A 22,022-nucleotide genomic window follows, 5' to 3' on the forward strand; every position below is an offset into this window, starting at 1 on the left:
CTGACCTTTTATGATTAAAAATTCATGGTAGCACAGCCACCCGCAATACAAACTAATAAATTATTACTATATTCTTCTTTAATAATTAGCATAAGCCAATTAATCTCGTTGCTATATTCTCTTACTTGCAAAAGAACCCTAAAGTTATATGATCAATTTAAAAAAAAAAAAAAAAGTAAGGAATTTAGTTGACATTGAAGAATCTCATAAATATCCTACATGAAATCAATTGCCCAAAAAAAAAAAAAACCTACATAAAATCAGCCAACAGAATTAGAACTTAAATTTGTCCTGCCCTATATACAAGAATAGGGCTCTTGACACTGTGCTTAGAATCACTCCATTCAAGTGAACCTGATAAAATATGAGTTCCATTTTTCATTGCCCCGCCCTTCACCACAACCTTGAAAGTCCTCGTTTCACGGGGTTTACTAAATGTCAGACTATTTGGAAAAACTCTAATTGAGAGACCCTCTGGCGATGTAACAGTTGCCTTGTACACTGACTTGCCATATCCCACATTTTTTACAGTCCTGTAAAACACTGCTGAAATCCTGGAATTATCCTTCATCTGTAAGTGCATTGAAGGATAATTAAGCCCATCTGTCCCTTGTGCAGGTTTATAACTAGAGCAGTTGAATCTCTTCTTGTCTCCCATTAGTAGACCAATGGATGTGCTGTTGTAGCCTTCCTTGCAAAGGAAACTTATGTAGTCATTCAAGGAAATATCATAGATGAGACCCGGGTGTCTCGCCCGTAATGGGTTAATTTGGCCTGATCCGGAGCCTAGTTCTACATCTTGTGCTTTGATTTCCATAGGGGTGGCTACAACACGATGGATTTTTTTGTTAGAGTTGTTAGAAAATTACTTATGTGGGTTAATATTAATTACGATTTTGGTTTAATAAAATCAAATATTTGAATAGGATAGTGGTAGCCTATAAATGACTTAAGTGATTAAATAAAAATAAGAACAATACACTTAAAAGTTACGATCAAAATAGATAATATTAGTGTGACCATTAAAGTTTATTTGGTTTTTGATAAGGAGGTTTATTAATCTACTATATATTAACTAGGTCTCCACTTTAAAACCAAGTAGTATAGTTTTTTCATTGAAAATTATCATTCGGGAATTTAGAAATAGAAGATCAGTTATTCTTATACAGATAATCTCGACAGTTTTATGGATTCATATTGTGTGGTAGCTTTTCAGGTACTTCTATAACCCTAACGAATTTCATGACCTATAAATTTTGGATTGAATAAGTTTATGTTTGATCATATGATAAAATTATAATATGTGGTGTAGGAAGTGTTACCGGTGGTCATGAGGGCGGACTTGATGGCTGCAGGTGACCAGTCCGGTTGGGCAGATTTGACATAGCCAGAAGCAGCTGCAGCATGAGGGCAAGCCATTGATGTGCCTGATATTATGTTAAATGGTGAAATTCGTTTGTCCATTGACAGTCCTGTTATTGATACCATTTGTGAATATGCAGCTAAAATGTCAATCCCTGGTGCTGAGACATCTGGTTTCAGGATGTTCAGGCTGATCACTTGAGGCCCTCTAGATGAGAAAGAAGCAACAAAAGGGGCAGGCATCTTAACTACCCTTGTCTTGTATATAACAGCTTCAGGGTTCCTATATTAAAAACATTCCAAACCATCAAATGATGCGCAAAAAATTGCAATACTGAATATGTAATCAAGTTCAGTACTTGTTGGAGTTGATGTAATTGTTTATCAGGGAGCCATCTTTGGGGCTGATGGAGGTGCCTGGTATAAGAGTAGTATAGGCTGTGTCTGTTGGTCCTTCAAGAATCCCTATTGCTCCAGCTCCACCTAATTCTTTGATAGTATAGTCGTAATTACCGAAACCAACGCAGTATAGAATCTTTCCCTTCACTTTCTCCTTGCTTAGAGTTCCATAATCACAGGCACTGTAAAATAATTGGTGTTAAGAGGATTTTGAACTTTGCCTTAAACTGCAAATAATGCTTGATTAATTGGCATACATATATACCTAGCATTTCCAAAGCCCTGACTGTCATTGCCTGCACGAGCTCCACTGGTAAGAGGGTACATCAGTTTTTTCGGTGAAAATGTGTTAATGGAGATCCCCTATCACCCCACATATATAAAACAACATTATTGTTTTTGATAAAAATAAAATAACTACACCAATAAAACTATACGTATACATTTTAAATATATAAACGAGTATTTACTTAATGTATATTATCAAGTGATAGAGTGATTTTGATTAAATATAAAATATCACCTAATCACATGATAATATAAATGTGAAATAATATCTCACTGATGGCTTGGGTTCTGAAAAAAGGTCTTTATCTATATCTATTTGTTTATTCAAAATAACTATGTATAGCATTATTCTAACTACAAGAACAGATGAATGTGTCAAATAAAGAACTCACAGAAGCTTCCATGCCATTGCCAAGTTTAGCTACTGACACGAATTTCCTATCAATGCTGCTAGCAGCCACAGTTAAAATCCATGGTGCAACATTTTGCACTGTTCCTAAACCAGGCCCCTGATTCCCAGCTGAGCAAGAGGTGAGGATTCCCCTTTTCATGGCATGAAAAGAGCCAATGGCAATGGGGTCATCGAAAAAACTCTTCGACACTCCACCAATTGAAATCGATATCAAGTCGACACCATCTTGAATAGCGTCATCAAAAGCGGCTAGTAAGTCCATATCACTGCAGCCGTCGCCCCAACATACTTTGTACATTGCGACGCGAGCCGATGGGAGGCCGCCGCGAGCAGTGCCTTCGGCAATGCCATACAAGCTAGCACCTTTGATCAATGCCCCTGCAGCTGTGGAGGAAGTGTGAGTGCCATGCCCATCAGTGTCAACTGGACTTGGTTCATCCAATGTAGGATCAATCTCCCTACCTAGATGGTAGTATCTTGCACCAATGACTTTGCTGAAACAGTTAATTATATATTTTTTAAAGTTTTTAACAAATGAAAATTGATTATGTTTTGACTGATAAATCATTTAAGAAAGAATAAGAATGCAGTCTACTTGTTGCAGCCAGTGAAATTGGCGCCTGTAACACATTTGCCTTTCCATTTTGCTGGAGGAGGTCCATAGCCTTTATCATTAAAACTTGGAGATTTAACCCAGATTCCTAGAAAAATAGAAGTCGGAAAACAATTTAAAATTTTCTTATATACATAAAATTCTGATTTTCATTAAATGGCAGCCAGCTTACCTGTATCAAAAACAGCAACAATAATATCGCTCTCTTTTTTGGAATTCTCTTTCTGTAATGTTTCAGAAAGTCCCAGAAAATCCCATGTTCTAGTTGTGTGATATTGACGCTTAGTGTTAGGAAACACAGAAACAACACCCTCTTCCTCTGCGTACCAATTTAAAGATCAAAATCTGACAAAACTTAAAAGAAAATATATATACATGTGTTGCCTATATAAGCATTCAATGGTTCATTATGCCATTTATGTCTGTATAGAAACTCAGATTACGAGAAAATTTTAATCAGCACGTATACCTGATAATCTCTTTGCTTCATGCGGTAATAGCCTGGCGACAAAGCCATTGAAGCTCTTCTTATAACTGTGTACTCTGGATTCTTCAGCTAATTTGTCGCTGAAAAATTGTCAAGAGAAGCAGTGGTTATGGTTCATGTTAAGAATAAAGTTTGTTGGAAAAGAAAGAAGATGATTGATTACTCTTCAATTGCCGTCCTGAGCAGATTCTGATGCTCATTTACCGCTGAAATTCCAGCTGCTGGCACGTCTCCCATGTAAACAATGTATGGCTGTTGTTATTTAACTAAATATTAACTCACTATGTATACACAATATACAAATGAACAACAAGGAACAATTATCATAAAATGCATGCATGTTTGCGGTGGTACCTTTCTTTCATTGTCAGTCTGAGTCGATGCTGTAAGTATAAATGTAGCAGTGAGAAATAGGTTGAAGATAAATGAAGCTGGAAGATTAAGTTTCATCTTTATGTTACTACTCTCTTTCAACTACAAGAAAGGTTTAATTAGTGTTGTTGGTATAAATAAAAGGAGAGATGGAGATGATAACAGTTAATTACGAGCGCAAAATATGCTAAGATAGAGTTAAGTAAATTAATTGGATCATGAAGCAACAGTGTAAATAATTGGTCAGTTTAAGACTGAGAGTTCGGTGGCTTGAATTTTGGATCCCACTTTCAGACTAGATTTATTCCAAACATGCTTTAAGTTAGGAACCAAACGGCAGACTTGTTCATGCATTAACCTCCAGCTAGAGGAGCTAATATAAATTGTCAACAGGTTTAAAACATTAATAAAACTATGTGTACCCACTTTGGGTACACAAATATATACACATTTATATGTGTCATCATGTGATTAGATGATTTTAAATTAAGAATAAAACAATAACCAATCATATGATGACACATATGAGTGTGTATACATTTGTGTATCCAAAATGGGTACACATAGTATTGCTCTTAAAACATAACCGCTTTAAATTTAGAGCAATACTATGTGTACCTATTTTTGGTACACAATTCATATATATAGTAATGTGTCATCATGTAATTAGGTGATTTTAAAACATGTGTCATCATATGATAAAGAAACATCAAATCACATGATAACATCTCATCTATGTACACAAATTATATATCAAAAATAAATACACATAATTTTATTCTTAGATTTATTATAAGTAAGAATTAAACCCACGTGATAATGTCTCGGGCAACAAATCTAACAAAGAAGACATAAAAGCCATTTTATTTATATATATAATTATGAGAAATGTAAACAAACAATAATTATAGATGATGAATGTGGGGTCAAAACCATCTTGAGCTCACTATTCAAGTTATAGGGTTTTTTATGTCCAAGTTGGTGCTCTAAAATTAATTTTCTTGGTGATATTAATTCATGCTAAGTCATATTCATACGAGTGACATTCTTTATCAGTAAGCATATATGTTTACATCTATATCATGATAAATACTTTTAGAATGATGAAATTATGACGAAATGATCAACGTATATCTTAATCATAAGAATTCTATGCATACATGGTGGCTATTCTACAAATCTTTGTAGTCCCAATTTTATCTTGACCTAGGGTACAAGTAATATGGTAAAACAATCCTCATGTTAAACAACCTTACTAAAATATAATGATAGATATTACATGTCAAAGTTATTTATCACAATCTAGTATAACACATAAGTATATGTTGACTACATGTTTACTTAACTGATCTTGCAGAGGATTCTACATGTATAATAACTCTGAGGGGGGGTTTGGTTGGCTTCTTTTAAGATTACCTTGGTAATCTATCTTTTATTCCCTTGTTTGGTTTATCAGTAATAAAATATTACAGTAATCTTCTATTACCAATGCTGACGTGACAGGTAATATAAATAATAATCTGATTACCACATTCACCTTAGGTATTTAAAGATTACTGAGGTAATCTTGAGTTTATTATAATTATATTATTATTTATTAATTTTTTGAGATAAAAATAAATTTATTTTTAATTAATATGATAAATAATATAAAAATATTTAAAAATAATTATATTTAAAGGCATTTAACTAAAATAATTTACTAGTAATCTTTTATTACCTTTAACCAAACACAATAATTATTTATATTTATCAAATTTTATCAAACATAGTAATCATTTATACATAGTAATCATTTATACCTAGTAATCTTCTAAGTAATCTATCTTCAAGGTAATATTTCTATTTTGGTAATAAAACATTACCCAAACCAAATGCCCCTTAATATTTATAAAAGATTCTTTAATAGACGGTGGTGTATGTGGTCCTCCAACTTAAGATTATTAAAGCATTGTGTGTACTAATCGACTTAATTTAACATTAGCCTAATATAACTTTTTTTGGGCAATTAATACGACAGTCATTATACATATCAAGACAACAGTGGATTAACATGAGATTTATCACTCTTAAGTATAAAAGTAGTCAATCATTTAATTAATGTACCATTTTTTATTTGTATTATGTTTATATTAACTAAAATAACAATTATTCGTCATTGATTTACATTTTTAATTAGATGAATGTCCCAGGATGGTAAAACCGTAAAGAGATCAATATATATCATTGATCTTAAGAACTTTATGTGCATACATAATGACTACTCTAATTAAAAATATCCGTTGTTTTGTTATTATTTTGATTTAGAGTACAAATAATACGTTTAAAACTCTCATAGTGTTGAATGATCCTAATAAAAGATAGTAATAAATCTCACATGTCAAGATTATTTAGTAACAACTTAGTGTAACATATGAAGATGCATACTAAATAGACATGTTTACAAAATTACCTAACAAAAATAATTCCACATAAATGCGATTTCAATGTCCATGGAACATATCTTCATGGATAAATATAATTCCACATAATTTGACATCACCCCAACATAGTCCTTGAGAAAAGATTAGCAAAATAGTGGCTATATATTATATGAATACTATGACATCACTATCAAGTATAATCAAAGATCTCTTTGTTAGGGCTACTAACATATGTCAACAACAACTTCAATTTGTAGTTATAATGAGATTGAGTTATCGTTCAATCTAATATTATCCCCTTTTTGTTATATAAATCGACTAATATAAATTAATGGTAATATGAATTTGACACCTCACCATTTGGGTGGCCTATGCAATTCAATTGGATCATGCGCACATGGAGTTTACCAATTACCCTCGCCTTCTTTCTGGACTAGATCAACGCGTGTGTGTATATATAGGTGGCCGATTCAATTCAATTGGATCATGCGCACATAGAGTTTACCAATTACCCTTGCCTCTTTTCTGGACTAGATCAACAGGCTTCGTCAATTTCGTTTGGTTCTTGTAAAATATCTGTCAGTCGCTTTCCATTTCATATCACTCATTGTTATTGACCCAGTATTACTTAATTTATATTTTATTACTTGAAATTGATGGCCATTTTGTTGAGCTTCAAAATGCTAATATTTTATTAATAACCTTAATATGTAAATCACTCAATTAAGGAAATCAATCACCCAGAAATCACATCCAACTTTTGTTAGAAATAATAACTTCGCAATTCTAACTTTGCTAATCCAGACATTATTACAACTAATAAGAAATTGACAAGAGATAACATGGATTTCTTATGAAACATGCGGAGCGTCAAAACAGATTTTTTAAATCGAAGGCTAAATCTGTTCAAGATTGGCGTGCAAGACGGAGTACACAGCGGACCACCCCTCCTGGGTGGGATGCACCGTGTCCCAAAAGAAAGAAGCTTCCGGCTTCTCACACACTCTGTACTTCTTTTCTCCCTTCTCATCTATGCTTCCACACGAATATTCTGTGCTTATTCCAATACAACATGGCTCCAATGGCTTCTCAAACTTTGAACCTCCTGCATTTCATTAATAATACTTCACTGATTATAAAATGGGAGCAGTATAAAATGGGAGTAGTATAATAAACTAAATGATCACCTTTGTTCTTGAAAACAGTCATGAATGCACCATAAAGATCCAGAATGACAATTTTAGAGCCCTTTGTTTGATTGTTTAATTTTGTCACAGCTTGCTGCAGCAACATATTGTGGATATTGACGAGCGAGTTCTCGGTTCCATTGCACCTTTGGAAAGAAGAAGTAAATGTGCTATGAGGTAGACATCCTAAGGGCTCCAGACCTGAAACAACCAATTTCTTCACCCCCAGGCCTTGAATACGTTTTAAATTCAAGGCAAGCTGATTCACCACTTGTGTAATATATGTTTGCCAACCCTGTCATGCCAAAGGAAAGTAAGGATAAATCAGATCAACTAAACTTTGGCTTCACTTAAAGGGAACATGTTCATGAGCACTAGATAAGTTAAGAACATAATTTCGAAATACAGTTGGAGAGGATTTATTTGAATTCTCGTTCTCATATTTGGAATTCCACTCTTTTGCCACTTAATCTATCCGGCAATAATTTTTTTTTTCAAAAAATCTTACTAAATTCGCAAAGATGACGAGGGAACCTTACATTGTTGTCTGGTAGCATGTCAAATAGTGGGCAAAAACTATGGCTGGATTTAAGCTAAGCCTGTTTGAGTTTGGTTCGAATGAGTTTAGTTCAAACAAGTTCAATCTCGAGTTCAAATCGAAAATTAAATATTTTTACCTTGAGTTTTGAAAGTGTTTAGTTTGCCAAACTTATAAGGGTGAAAATTTTTGATACGAATAAATTAAAACGACATCTTTTGAGTAAAACGTATCAAAATAATATTGTTTTAGTGATTTTCGTTTGGTTATAGTATAGATCCTAGTTCAAAGCTCAATTCAAACTAGAACTCTAGTAGAACTCAAGCTTGACTATTCTTAGACGAGTCTAACTCAAACACTTCGAGCCAAGATCAAACTTAAATTCAAATTTGACTCCACTCAAAATGAGTCAAACTCAAGCTTATGAGTTTGGTTCAAATTCAAACATAGAAACAACTTCAAATTAGGTGTCGCCATCTGAAAGCTTCAATTATGATAGAGTAGGTAAATTCCAATACATCAAGGCATAAAAGACAAGGACAGTTTTACCAACTCATTCTAAACGAAATAAATATATGAGTGAGATGTTTTTGTTTCGTTTTTGTCATTATCGATTTCATTCACACAACAGAAACCAAATAAAATAATCAATGAGTTACCTCAGCAGAGCCATTTCTTGCAGTATAAGTAGAATAATCATTTCCAGCGACGGAGACGAGGGCCACAGAAAACTGAAGGTCACGAGGCCTGTAAACTTGATCCTTTATCAACTGCTGAAAGAAATCGACCTGCGTCGTCATATTTGGCTGAGCAACCAACGTATCAAACACGCCCGTCCCTCCATAGGCAAAGTTCATCCCATATCTCAAGTGCTTTCTTCCTAGTTTTCTCCATCTGTATGGTATCGGGGACTTCACTCCCACAAATCTGGCTGCCATTTTTTCACAAACCTAATTATTAGAAATATAATAATTCTTAAAGTAATCATCTGTGGGATTATTTCCCACCCAAGTGTTAGTTTAATTTTAAAATCATACCTACGATAAATAAAAAACTTAAATATTTATTTATAGATTAACAATCATCAAAATTTTTTAATTAAAAATAAGAATTAAATCGTTATTTTATTGTTAAACTGTAAAACCTTAAAATTTATATCATTTTTTCCATATTTTAAAGATTAATACTTCATTTTATTTTTAAAGTTTAAAAAGTTTAGATTTTACTCTTAAGATTTATTTTCTTTCTTTGGTCACCACCAACCCGGTGGATGAAACTTAAAAAAAGGAGAAAAGTAAATTTTTCAAAATTTAATTATATAAAAAAATTATTAATTTCCTAAACTAAAAGAGAGAAATAATATAAATTTAAAATTTTTAGGTTAGAAGATAAAATAATAATTTTACTCATGTTTTTAACTAAGAATTTTAATAATAATTAGTTTATAAATGAAAGTTTGAGTTTTTCATATGTTTTTTAAATTTAAATTTAAATTTAAATTTAAATTAGATCAAAACTTGGGTGTAAAATTGTCTTTTTCCCTCTTCCTATTTACTAAAGCACAATTGACAGATGCAATACAGAATACCTTTGAGAAAGAGCATTAGTGGTAAAGTTTATGGGGATTACAAAATATATCAAAAAACCTAAAAATAGGAAAAAAAAAAAATTTTTAAAATTTAATTACGAAAAGAATTATTAATTTTTTAAAAAAGAAATAATATAAATTTTAAGGTTTTAAGGTTAGTGAATAAAATAATAATTTTACTCTTATTTCTAATTAAAATTTTAATGATAATTAATTTATAAATAAATATTTAAGTTTTTCATATATTTTTTAAATTAGATTAAAATTTGGGATAAAAATGGTCTTTTTCTTTTTTTTTTATTTACTGAAGCACAATTGACAGATGTTACACAGAATACCTTTGAGAAAGAGCACAACTGGTAAAGTTTATGGGGATTACAAATTATATTAAAAAATCAAAAGCACTAGCTTTATGAGCTAAGAAGGCACTAGTTGTCATCACTGTTCAGCTACTTTTATTTTTCATCTGGATTTTAGTGTTACCAGAAGCCTCTACCCTACTTCTAACACAGACCACTTTAGCTGGCGATAAGTATGAAATTATATAGTGGGGCATCTCTGTTTAATCAAGGCTTTCACATATATATAATAAACCGGAGTGAAAAAAAAAAGAGATAACAAAAAAAACAAACAAAAGACTACGGTATGGATATCACGTGAGGAAAGTAGAATATTGTGGTAACAGGAGTAAAATAAATAAAGAAGTAAAGAAAAAGTTGAACAGGCAAATGCAAGAAGCTGTGTGTAGTAATCATAACAAGAAGAAAAGCGACAAACCAGAGGAACCCACCAAGCATTTCCATAATGCAAAAAGGAAAAAAAAAAGAGCGATAAGCACATGGTAATCATCTTCTTCAATTCTGATGAATTTATTTACCTAAATAATCTGTCAAGACGCGTCCATCAGAGAAGCGACCGGCTGGTTTACCAGGAAAGGTGATACCGTAGGGCTGTTTCCAAGAACTGGCTACCGGCTTCCCAATGTTCCCAGTATCGACATATGAATCTCCAAACACAAAGAGCTTTGTGGGCTTAAATTGAAAGCCATGATGTTTGTAGTGAAGATGAGACAATCCCAGAACTTTTTGTGGTCCTATATATGCATGCAATGAAACACAGAAAGGTTAATTAATTAGCCAGAAAAAAAGGTAGTTTGAAGCTCACAGAGTAAAGTTGTGAAGTGAAATAAATGTAATTTAACCTGAGAGGAGGAAGAGGAGAAGGATTTTGAGCAAGGAGAGGAAGAGGTGATTTGGGTCCATAATAATGTAGAAAAGAAGCGATAGAGATGGAAGGGGAGGGACTGAGGATGATCGAAAGGCGATATCTACGGTTTATATAGTGGGATTTAATCCACTTTACCATCCAGTGGTGATGGAATCACCCACAGGTGACCTAGCTTGGTCAACCCCTGGATTTAATATTTAAGGGTACGATGACTGCACTCAATTTATTTGAACTACGTATCTACTCCGACATTATGTTCAACGCAGTTGGAGAAATTAAATTTTACGGCCGAATGACTAGGTCCCATCCAACCAAACTTCAAGAATGGAGAACTACATCTTGGCACCCAAAGTTTGACTTGAAAACTATTTTTGTCCTTTTATGATATATATAATACTTTCCTGCCGAACGTGCTCTTATACAATTTCATCGGCAAAGCATCCCGGCACAAGAACAAAATCAGAAAAGGATCATACCATAATTCATTCAATCCTCACAGATACCTATGTATGTATATATTATTCAATATAACTCATTTATGTCATACCTTAAATATCAAAACACACAAATTTTATACCAAACAATTATTCTAAAAATCAGATTTCATAACCCCACTTAATCCATAATAAATATACTAAACTCTCCTATTTGATTGTTTAGCCAACGATTTTGATGTTAAAAACTTTGTCAAATCACATTTCCCCCTCACCCCCCACCCATGACTAAAATTAATGAATGATAATTTAATAACTGTTTATATGTTTTTTTAAAATGTTTATTGGTAATCCAAATCATGAGACCGTATGCTTGTTTTATAGATTTTGAATTAGATAATTGTAGAAATTGACATTTATCTGAGTGAAACGATCATTTGTCACTTAAATAACTTATGATATAGTATTATTTAATTTATCTACTTGACATTAGCAGAATAGGTGCTCATCCTTTGGAACAAGTGTTCAACACTTTATTTTTAAAATTTTTTAAACTTACACTTATTTTAACATATTCCCACACCAATATTAATTCAAACTGAAGGGAAAGTACAAAATTAATCTTACTGTGCACTTGTGGGTATTACATTCTCCTCCATTAGAATTTCATCCACGAAATTTATTTGAACAACTTAGGATGGTGATTTATCATAACCTGCGCTACTTTTCAAAAGCCCTACAATAAAATCTATGAAAATATGCTCCCAATTTCACTATGATATGTTAAGAAGTTGTAACATCCTAGATGATTCTTAATGTTCTACCTTAACCTGGTGGTATGTGAGATATTTGATTACATAATCACCTACATCACTCTTCACACCAAACCACCAAAAACTCTTTTTCAGATTATGACACATCTTTACATTCCACGGTGGGTTATGTAAAATGTATTATATGTTTGTGCTAATATCTCTTGTTTTAAATCATAATCTTGCGAGATTCATACTCGACTTCTAAATCTTAAAACACCATATGTCATTTGGAAGTCTACCTCAAGACCATTTGCCACTTGTTTGCTCATCTCTCTAGATTAATCATCCGAGATCTATTTAGCCTTAATCTCACCTAATAATTTGGATTTTATCTCCAATCTCGTCAATATTCATGTGACTAATTTAATCTATTCCTAAATATGCACCTTTTTATTTGTTGAGTGGTTATGTATTTCCAGACATGGATATGTGTTATCAGTTGATGTTTGGGTGAGGTTATTCAATTTATAGTTATAACACTTTTTTGCAAGCTTTTTAAGTTTAAATTTATCATGTTTGTATGGTTGTTTTATATTTCATTATTAGATAATGTAGAAGCATATTTAGGAAGTTTTAAGTCAATACATCTCTTCGAATTCATATTTCATTCAAAGTTATATATATAAAGTATAGTGTTACATTTTAATAACTAGAGTGGACCAACGATTTCGGTTTGCTTGAAAATTGTTCTTATAATTAGCCCATATTAAACCAGACAATTTAAAGGTTAGACCAAATAAAAAACTAGGTTTGATTCGATTAATATAAAATAATCAAATTTTTAATGATATTTCAAACTTAAATCAATTTTAACTGAGTTTATTTTAATATTAAAATAATTTATATTATATATTTAATAATAAATTACATTAAAAATTTTATTTTTAAATAGTTAATTAATTCGACCATTCGTGGAACAATTTCGTTCAAATCTATAAACATTGCCTGTGGGTATTATAATATCTGTCATTTCGAACTCCCCTCGTGGACTTGTTGCTTATTGTTTCACTGCTCTAAAGAACAAACTAGTCATCCACGTCAAATAAGCTCTCATGTGGCTTCGCTACTATTCCATTTCAAGGGTGCAAAATTAACCATTCTCAACTTAATGGAAAGAGATGCACCGTTGAGTACGCTAGATTTTGACACAACATCTAACTCTGCCAACACGTTTGGCAGTGGACGCAACTCGCCATTGCAAAAAATTGTCTTCATTATCGTTTGGCACGCATTCTAGTCCCCATCAGCACCAAGTCTACCACTTTACTCATTAGATTCATCGTCTCCATTATCGTTTGGCACGCGTTCTAGTCCCCATCAGCACCAAGTCTACCACTTTACTCATCAGATTCATCGCCACCCCACCGCCTTGTATAACAACAACTAAAACAATGTAATAACGGTCTTATAAATACAAAAAACCGTTACGAGAGGTTGTAAAAGGACTTATGGGAAAAGAGCCAGACCTATAATACTAGAGGTACGCATATACAAGTTGTCTAACACACTCTCATATTCACATCATTTTCAAGAGTGTATCATCGACCAATAACTATATTATAGACATAGCTTGTTTGATTTATGCTTGTAACCTATGAAGTTGAATTTCCGGCTTCACATAGATTTGTAATTTTGTAGGGTTTGGTGGGAGTTCTAGTTTCAAAATCACTCTTGTAAAGTGGATGGAGAAAGATTACCCCCTTAAGAAATAGTTTGAGTGACAAAAGAGAATATTACATATATAAAAGAGTATAGTTCAAATTTTTTCTGACGATATATCAAAATCAAATTTTTGACTTATCTAATTCAATAATTATAGAGTCAGTCATTGAATTCAAAATTTATCTTATATAGTATAATTAGTTTGATCTTAAAAGTGATAAAACTTCTTGTTTTAACCAAATTTTATAACAATAACTATTTTGAAGACCATATTATTTTTTAGGGTAGTTAATTAAAATAAACAAAATTTTAAACGTTTATACGTTTTTAGGCCACCCTAGAAAAGTTTTACCAAAATAAGCAAACCATATTTTTTTTACCCTTTTTACCCTTATATTGAAAAACCAAGTAAAAATATTTTTTCTGAGAATATGCGTCGGTTTATGGCGGTTACGATGGTAGCTAGGGATTTTACAGTGAAACCCTAAATATGTCGAATGTATATGGATGTTTTTGAATGTTTCGAACGCTTAAAATGATGTAGTTTCGATGTTAATGGATGCCTAGAAGTGTAGCCGTTGAGAGACAAAAGAGCAAACTGTGAACAGTATCGCGCAAACTGTGAACAGTGCTGTGCAAACTGCTTGCAAATCGCGCAAAAAATACTGTTCACAGACTATGATATCTACTTTTGCGCGATGTAATCAGTGTTTGCGTGATGTGAACAAGTTTGCGTGGTGTAAACAATGTTTGCGCGATTTGCGCAGTTTGCGTGACACTATAAATTTGCGCGCTTTTGTCTCTCAACGGCTACATATAATACCCTCAGGTATGTTTTAGGGGCATTTACGTCTTTTAACCCTGTTTTGCGATACTTCCAATGTTTTAAATATATATATATATGTTATGTATGGGGGCATTTATATAAATATACATATGTAAATAAATACAAAAAAAAAACAAAAAAAAAAAAGAGAAAGAGAAAAAGGGAGATAAAGCTTAGATAAAGGGAGAGTAAAGTCAACAAAGGCAGCTCATCCCATTTGTTTTCTATCATATTCTTTTCCCGTAAAGCTCCAGCAGCCACCATTCTTCATATTTTTCCTTTGCTTTCTTGAAGAAAAAGGAAGGATTTGAGGGAGTTGGAAGATAAGAAAAGAAAAGAAAAGAAAAGGAAGCACTTGGAAGCTTTGGTAACCAAAGATCTCCTTCTTTCTCCTTTCATCTATGTTTATATGCATGTTATATGAATATGTTAGTGTGTTTTGGTATTGATTTAAAGTGATCTTGATGATAAAGGAAGCAAAACAAAGAGGAGGAAGCCAACTTGCAAAGATTTGGCTTGAAATAAGGTAAGGGGTTTCCTCCTTGATATGTCACATGTTTTAGGCTTTTGGTTCCTTAGATCTATGTTATAAATGTTGATTTTGATGTTGAGGAATATTGTTTTGCCATTTGGGATGTCTATGTATGTGATTTTGTTCATGGCAGAAAGTTGTATAATATTTACAATTTTGCCACTGAGTTCGTCCCATGTTTTGGCTGCCTTATTTGATGAATTATGAGTGCTATTATATCTTGTTGGAAATCTCTTTGAATGATATTTCCAATGATATATAGCTTGTATGAATTAGAGATCATTTGGACTGTTAAAGATTGTATAAACCGAAAGGACTGCTTTATCAAATAAACAGGGGAGGCAGTTTTTGCCACTGAATTTATCTGCTGTTTTGACTGCCTGATTGAATGAATTATGAGTGCTATTATAGCTTGTTGGAAAGATCTTTGAATCCTCTTTTCAACGATATAAATTTTGTATGAATTAGAAACCGTTTGGGCTGTTAAATCGTATGAAAAGAATGCTGCCCTGCTAAATGTCTGTTCTGTGAACAATATGTCGTAATTTTATCACTGAGTTTAGCTCACGTTTTGACTGTCTTATCTATTGAATTATGAGTGTTATTATAGCTCGTTGGAAAGATCTTTGAATCCTCTTTTCAACGATATATAGCTTGTATGAATTAGGAACCGTTTGAGATGTTAAATTGTATGAAAAAGAAGGCTGCCCTGTTAAATGACTGTTCTGTAAACAGTGTTTCATAATTCTGGGCAAGAAAGAAAGAAGGAAAGAAATAAAGAAAGAAAGAAAGAAAAGGAAGAAGGAAAGAAAGGAAAGGAAAGGAAAGGAAAGAAAAGAAGAAAAGAAGAAAAGAAAAAGAAAGAAAAACAAGAAAAAGAAATTGGGGCTCAAGATTTAGGGGTCGTCTTAAGAGTAATGTCTGGTGCGTTATGAATAAATTTAAATGGAAGAAAAATTAGTAAGATATAAGACCCGCATGCATGCTATAAACTATGAGGGGGCACTTTACACTACACCGCCCGCAGTAGGGCACGTCCACAGTAGGACACGTCCGTAGTAGGACATAGACTCCTAGTAGGGTCCGCTCGCAGTAGAGCTCAATTCAGATTCAGAAATAGTGTAGTGAAAGAAAAAGAGCTTGAGCTTAGAAAAGTGTCAAATCCCTATAGTTAGCTTACAGAAAATATTAAATAGACACCAGATGGGACAAAGTATGACCCAAATAGTAAAGAGTGAACTAAATTATCCCCTCAATCTCTTATAAAGGTTAAGATGTGAAGTTGAGTCCCAAAAGTGAGTTAGAACAGGAAAAAAAAGAGGATAGTTTACTTGATTCTTTCCCCTTACTGAGTGTTCTTATCACTCACTCCCTTTTCTTTCCTGATTGCAGGTACAGGTGATCGAGGTAGCTGCGAGGCAGGGTCAGGTCAGTGTAGGTAGATCCGACTGGAGCAGGTTATCGCTGGTTTATATTACATGCATACAGTGGCATGTTTTTATCGACTTTTGACTTTTTGAGATTATGATACAGTTACATATGATTACTCCCTGTTTTTAGATACTTTCAGATGAGTCTTCATATGAGTATATACATCTTTTATTCGCTTCCAGATTTTTAGTTTTCTTGGAATACTTCCTAAACACTTTTAATGATGCGTTTATTGTAAAGTATTTTTAAAAAGAAAAAAATAGACGCTACGAATATTAATTCGTAACATTTCTCCTTCGGTGGGTAGTACTACTAGGGAGGGATGTTACACTACACTTCCAGACATCCATTAACATTGAAACTACATCATTTTAAGCGTTCGAAACATTCAAAAACATTCATATATATAATTCGACATATTTAGAGTTTCAGTGTAAAATCCCTAGCCACCATCGTAATCACCATAAACCAACGCACATTCTTAGAAAAAATATTTTTACTTGGTTTTTCAACATAAGGGTAAAAAAGGTAAAAAAAATACGGTTTGTTTATTTTGGTAAAACTTTTCTAGGGTGGCCTAAAAACGAATAAACGCTTAAAATTTTGCTTATTTTAATTAATTACCCTATTTTTTATTTTTTTATATAATTTTTTATTAGTAATATGATATAACAAATAATAGAAATAATAATATTAATTATTAAATGATAATTTTAATTTTATTATAATAACATTTCAGATTTTTCATAATTATTAATATAATATAATAATTAATTATACATATTAATTTTATCAAACACATTATTAATATCCGATAATCTTTTAAATAATTTATCTTAATAATAAATATTATCGGTCAACTGCACCAAACACATATGTAAGGTAATGAGTGTCAAAAATGCTGGGTTATTAGTATAAGCTTAATTGTATCTTATATTTGATCAATTATCAATTGATTTCGAAGTGATAGTATTCCGTATGGTCTCAACCATGCAAAACATTTATAACTGAATCCACATACATTGATCCTATAATACGACATGCTTGAGTGTCTGGTCATTTCACTTGACGATTCCAACAAGTTAACAAGTATGATACAAATGAACAAAAATACCAACATGAATAAACGAAGCACAGATATTCGGAGAATGTTTTATTGATTTGAGTATTATTTTGAGTATTTTTACATATTCATGGAAAGAGTGAGATAAATTTCATCAAGAAGAAACCAGTTATCCGCCCCCAAACCAAGAACTTGGGTTGTCACTAAACCACCGAGAAAAGAAGACAAACAGGGTTCTGGTAGATCTTACACACAACCCACCATTAGCTTTCAGATTTCAACATCATCTTTGAGATATGGTAGACATATTGTACCAGCGGCTTTCATGGTTTCATCAACAATTTTTTGATATAATCAAGTACTTCATCAACATTGACCGTCCAGGCAACTGAAACAGGGGAATAACCAGTCCATGGGTTGCTTCCATTCCATCTACATATCGAAGCAGTGTCATTAATGGTGATAATAGATTTACAAATCAAACCCAGTTCTATATGTTCCTATTGGAAACATTTTTTTTAATATGCTTAAAAGAGGAAGCTGAACATACCTTTTCAATCCTTGATCCATTAGCGTATGTCCAACGCTTATGCCCTGCGTCTCAACCCTCACAACTCCCTTCTTGTATGTGAAGAGATCAGGGCGAACTACAGCCACAAAACTAACCGGGTCATGAAGGAAAATCCCTGAAATCAAACTTCAAAAAGTCAACAAAAGAATTCAAAAAAATAAATGAAAAAGGATGCTGAAGCCTCAAAAGAAATAACTATAGATTCGTCAAACTTATGAATTGAAGATTACCATAGACACCATCAGACTTAACATGCCAATCTCTGTAAAATTTGCACATGTCACTAAGTAGTTTGGCGTACTTCCCTTTAGATTCCGCTAATTCAAGCAAGTCAGCATCTAGTGCATAAGATAAATTCAACCATCGGAATGTCATTATTTTTATATTTAATAATACATAGGAAGCATGTCCAGGAGATGATGTAAATTGAGAAGTTTGACCTGTCATTTTCACTTGTGTTGTAATGTTTATTCCAACCACAATAATGCTTGCCCCAGAGGTAAACACAACATCCGCTGCTTCTGGATCTCCATAAATCTGAAAGTTCAGTGAATTAAGTTTCTAAATGGTTTGCAATAACAGCTCACCATCATGTGCTATTGCTGAACTTTTTACATGTATAATGGTGTCATTTGCAGCAATGAGAACTTTTTGACTTCTTAAAGAGTTAAAAGAGAATTACATGGCAATACTTGGAAACAAAAAACAGTAACAGTTCAGTATTAAATTGAAACTTCTCAAAACTCGAGAGCAAGCAACCTACTTAAATCTTCAAACAAAAATTGGTTTACTATCATAAATTTTAATGTTTGAGCTCTTCTTAGTTCTATTATACGAGGACTCTGTCAAGGAAATAGGTGTACTTCTCGTGCTACTGAAGCTAATGTTGAGAACTTTTGGCTCTTTCCAGCACATAAGACTAAATTGGACTAATTCTCTGGGACTTGACTAGATTGAAGCTCATATTAAGAACTTCTGGCTCTGCTCAGCACAAAGGGCTAACTAGACTAATTCTCTGTGACTTGACTGGATTGGAATGTATGGACTAGACTAATACGTTGTTGTCCTGTATTTGGTGAATTATCAGATTGAATAGAAATACGTATCGTAATAAACTCATATGTCTGATGAGTAATCAAAACGATATAGCCAAACTTGCAACTCAAAGCAACTGTCTGGACCAGAGAGGTCTGTTTTATTTCTTTCTTGGGGAAACAACCATGAATTTTTGAAAGGCTAGCACTTACATTTGCTTCAGCAGCAGGATTTACATTTCCCAGAGCAAAGAAAGCACCACCAAGTATAACAATACTTTTCACCTTGCTAGCAAAGGAAGAGTCCCTTTTGATAGCCTGATTTCATAAACACCTTAGGAATTAATTTTAAAGTGCTGGAACAATTAAAATGCTGCAAGTAAAATTGGAAACACAGACACACAGACATATAAACCAAAACCTTACCAAAGCCAAGTTTGTTAGCGGTCCAAGTGCAAGTATAGACACTTCACCAGGATATTCTAAGACCTTCTCAACCAGAAATTCTGATGCACTCTTGTCACATTTCTTTGACTTCGGTGGAGGTAGATATATATTTCCCAATCCATCAGAGCCATGAATAAAGTCAGCAACACGTGGCATTCCTCCCTTTTACAGGAAAACAGAGTCAGCAGGATACAAGGAATGGTCACTTAAAGGGTTTGGAAAAAGACATCCAAATTAGCCAGTGATAAGATATAAAAATAAGTAAATGAAATCCAAAAAAAAAAAAATACAAAACAAAACAAGAAGACCATAAAAATCTCTTCACTAGAACTAAACAGCCAAAAGTAATTTAACAAAGCAAAGTGACAAGGTGTGAGATTTCAAAAAAAAAAAACCCCCCATAGAGTACTTGGTGAGTACTATCATATGGCATAAATAGAAACTAAAAGCACACTATCAAGAACCCTTTTTTCCTAATATTAACACATCAAGCGTGCCAACTAACACAGAGGAGACATGAAATATATCTTAACAATTACCTTCAAAGGTTCTGGGCTGCCCTCAGCAACAGGGACACCCGGACACCCTGCGATCTCACACTATCCTTTTGCACATCAAAATTAGGAATTTGATCATATATATGTTCAAAAGCATTTAAAAATTAAAACCCAAGAATTAAACAAGGTGGTCAACTGATAAAATTTTAAAAAAAATACCAGAAGCAATGCATTGCGAGTGGCATCTTCTGTGGTAACATTACCAAAGATTGTTGTCAACCCTAAGATCTCCAACTGCGGAGTTTGAAAAGCCATCAAGATAGCCATGCTATCATCTGTTAAATCAATAAATATCCTTCATCTAGTGGCATCACAACTCAAAACAAATACACATCCACGTAGATGAAAAGTTAAATAAAAATCCCCAAACTCTGCTAATCATTTTATTAAATAATATAGAGAAAGGCTGACTTTTTCCAAGAAATTGACCTATCAATTATTTTTACAGGTTAGAAAATTCCCAAAGTACCATTGTTTTCATCGTATACAAAGATGATTGACTAACTCATTTAGCATATGTTATCATAGTTTCAATTGCCTTTATTATGAACAATATTTAATCAAACACAAGGAACTTACAAAAAAAACACTATATTTCCAAATGCTAAGCAATCAGTGACTTCCTTTATTGACAAAATAAAATTTCCCCACGTTTTGCAGGTGGGTAAATCAGGATCCAAATGAAAAACGAAATTAAACTAGTTTCTTCCATTTCCCAGGAGCCAAACAGAAAAAGAAGTGTAAAACAAACCGATTCCAGGATCAGTGTCGATAATGAGCTTGGAAGGCGGAACAGAAGAAGGTTGAGCGTCGAGGATCCCACCGTCACAATTCATTTTTGTCATGATCGAAGCAGAATTTTGGGACAGTGAAATGAGAATGAAATTGAAACCTCGTTATTTAAGAACTAAGAAGAATAAAGAAATAGGTTTAAGCTGTGTTTCGTCACCACCACTAACACCCACCCACCCACCCACCACTGTTCTGAGACGGGGTTAGGTGTAGGTGGACTAGTGCGGTCCAATATTAATAATTATTTTTTTATTATTATTAAAAAGCTTTCCATCTTTGCTTGCGCGATTCGCTTTGTAACAGCTGCAGATTTTGATTGGATCTGAATCCTCCAACTTCTTCCGTTTTGGATTCTATGTTAATTAAGATAATTAATTAAAATAATTATTTGTTTAGGGTTAGACAAAATTAATTATTAATTTAAAAGTTTAAATAAAGAATATACCGTTGCGTAAAAATCAAATTTTTAGTTGTTAATTGTAATTTTCAAATTTTTAATTCAATTTTTAACGTAATTCAACCACATTCACCTTTGAAAACCTACAAGGTGTATTTGTTGTCTATCTCTTTTATCTTCGCTTTCGTTTTTTTCCATTGCTAATCTTTATTGACTACATTTTCTTACGATGTTATATTGTTAAGCTTATTTTCGAATATTCGAATCATATTTCAGTATAATTATAAGAAAAAATATTTGTTACAATATTTTATTTAATTCAATATACATATTGACGATAAAATAATGTGTTAAAGTGAATTATCTCAATATTATGGTTGAAAATTAGTGTATTTATTTTAACATTAAAGTTATGACGAATGGATTTTACGGTTGTTTTGGTAATTAAATTGTAAATTTGTTTTTATTGAGTTTAAAGTATATTCACGTTAAATTGAACTAATTTTTATGAATGTAGAGTTGATCTATAAACGTATATTTCAACATCATTAAGATAAATATTACG

At 32.7% G+C, this 22,022-nt stretch overlaps 3 protein-coding genes across 3 annotated transcripts; all 3 read right to left on the minus strand.

The window, feature by feature from the left end:
• Window positions 1-118: 118 nt before the first annotated feature.
• On the minus strand, window positions 119-4,011 carry LOC123226821 (subtilisin-like protease SBT4.15). Its single transcript, XM_044651338.1, has 10 exons — window positions 3,916-4,011; window positions 3,725-3,813; window positions 3,544-3,641; window positions 3,247-3,393; window positions 3,057-3,162; window positions 2,442-2,955; window positions 2,027-2,124; window positions 1,722-1,943; window positions 1,323-1,645; window positions 119-825 (listed from the first exon to the last, which is right to left on the minus strand). Exons 1-10 carry the CDS (start codon window positions 4,009-4,011, stop codon window positions 281-283), a joined length of 2,238 nt encoding a protein of 745 aa, XP_044507273.1. The 3' UTR covers window positions 119-280.
• A 3,081-nt stretch (window positions 4,012-7,092) lies between these two features.
• LOC123209720 (GDSL esterase/lipase At5g03610-like) lies at window positions 7,093-11,151 on the minus strand. Its single transcript, XM_044627852.1, has 5 exons — window positions 10,871-11,151; window positions 10,547-10,762; window positions 8,741-9,012; window positions 7,544-7,838; window positions 7,093-7,461 (listed from the first exon to the last, which is right to left on the minus strand). Exons 1-5 carry the CDS (start codon window positions 10,929-10,931, stop codon window positions 7,253-7,255), a joined length of 1,053 nt encoding a protein of 350 aa, XP_044483787.1. The 5' UTR covers window positions 10,932-11,151; the 3' UTR covers window positions 7,093-7,252.
• Window positions 11,152-17,719: 6,568 nt separating this feature from the next.
• On the minus strand, window positions 17,720-21,241 carry LOC123195351 (uridine nucleosidase 1). Its single transcript, XM_044609057.1, has 9 exons — window positions 21,020-21,241; window positions 20,428-20,543; window positions 20,251-20,310; window positions 19,691-19,873; window positions 19,478-19,582; window positions 18,671-18,767; window positions 18,461-18,568; window positions 18,210-18,345; window positions 17,720-18,091 (listed from the first exon to the last, which is right to left on the minus strand). Exons 1-9 carry the CDS (start codon window positions 21,111-21,113, stop codon window positions 17,983-17,985), a joined length of 1,008 nt encoding a protein of 335 aa, XP_044464992.1. The 5' UTR covers window positions 21,114-21,241; the 3' UTR covers window positions 17,720-17,982.
• Window positions 21,242-22,022: the final 781 nt, after the last annotated feature.

The sequence above is a fragment of the Mangifera indica genome, chromosome 1 (genome assembly GCF_011075055.1).
Source record: "Mangifera indica cultivar Alphonso chromosome 1, CATAS_Mindica_2.1, whole genome shotgun sequence".
Taxonomy (NCBI): Eukaryota; Viridiplantae; Streptophyta; class Magnoliopsida; order Sapindales; family Anacardiaceae; genus Mangifera; species Mangifera indica.

Coding starts and splice junctions, on each gene's coding strand:
- LOC123226821 (XM_044651338.1), bottom strand. CDS start 4,011: ATGAAACTTAATCTTCCAGCTTCATTTATCTTCAACCTATTTCTCACT. Junction 3,394..3,543: donor TGAAGCAAAGAGATTATCAG/GTATACGTGCTG, acceptor ATTGGTACGCAG/AGGAAGAGGGTGTTGTTTCT. Junction 2,956..3,056: donor AATTTCACTGGCTGCAACAA/GTAGACTGCATT, acceptor TAACTGTTTCAG/CAAAGTCATTGGTGCAAGAT.
- LOC123209720 (XM_044627852.1), bottom strand. CDS start 10,931: ATGGACCCAAATCACCTCTTCCTCTCCTTGCTCAAAATCCTTCTCCTC. Junction 10,763..10,870: donor TCTCCTCTTCCTCCTCTCAG/GTTAAATTACAT, acceptor ATGCATATATAG/GACCACAAAAAGTTCTGGGA. Junction 7,462..7,543: donor GACTGTTTTCAAGAACAAAG/GTGATCATTTAG, acceptor AATGAAATGCAG/GAGGTTCAAAGTTTGAGAAG.
- LOC123195351 (XM_044609057.1), bottom strand. CDS start 21,113: ATGACAAAAATGAATTGTGACGGTGGGATCCTCGACGCTCAACCTTCT. Junction 19,874..20,250: donor GCAGCCCAGAACCTTTGAAG/GTAATTGTTAAG, acceptor TTCCTGTAAAAG/GGAGGAATGCCACGTGTTGC. Junction 18,569..18,670: donor AACACAAGTGAAAATGACAG/GTCAAACTTCTC, acceptor CTTATGCACTAG/ATGCTGACTTGCTTGAATTA.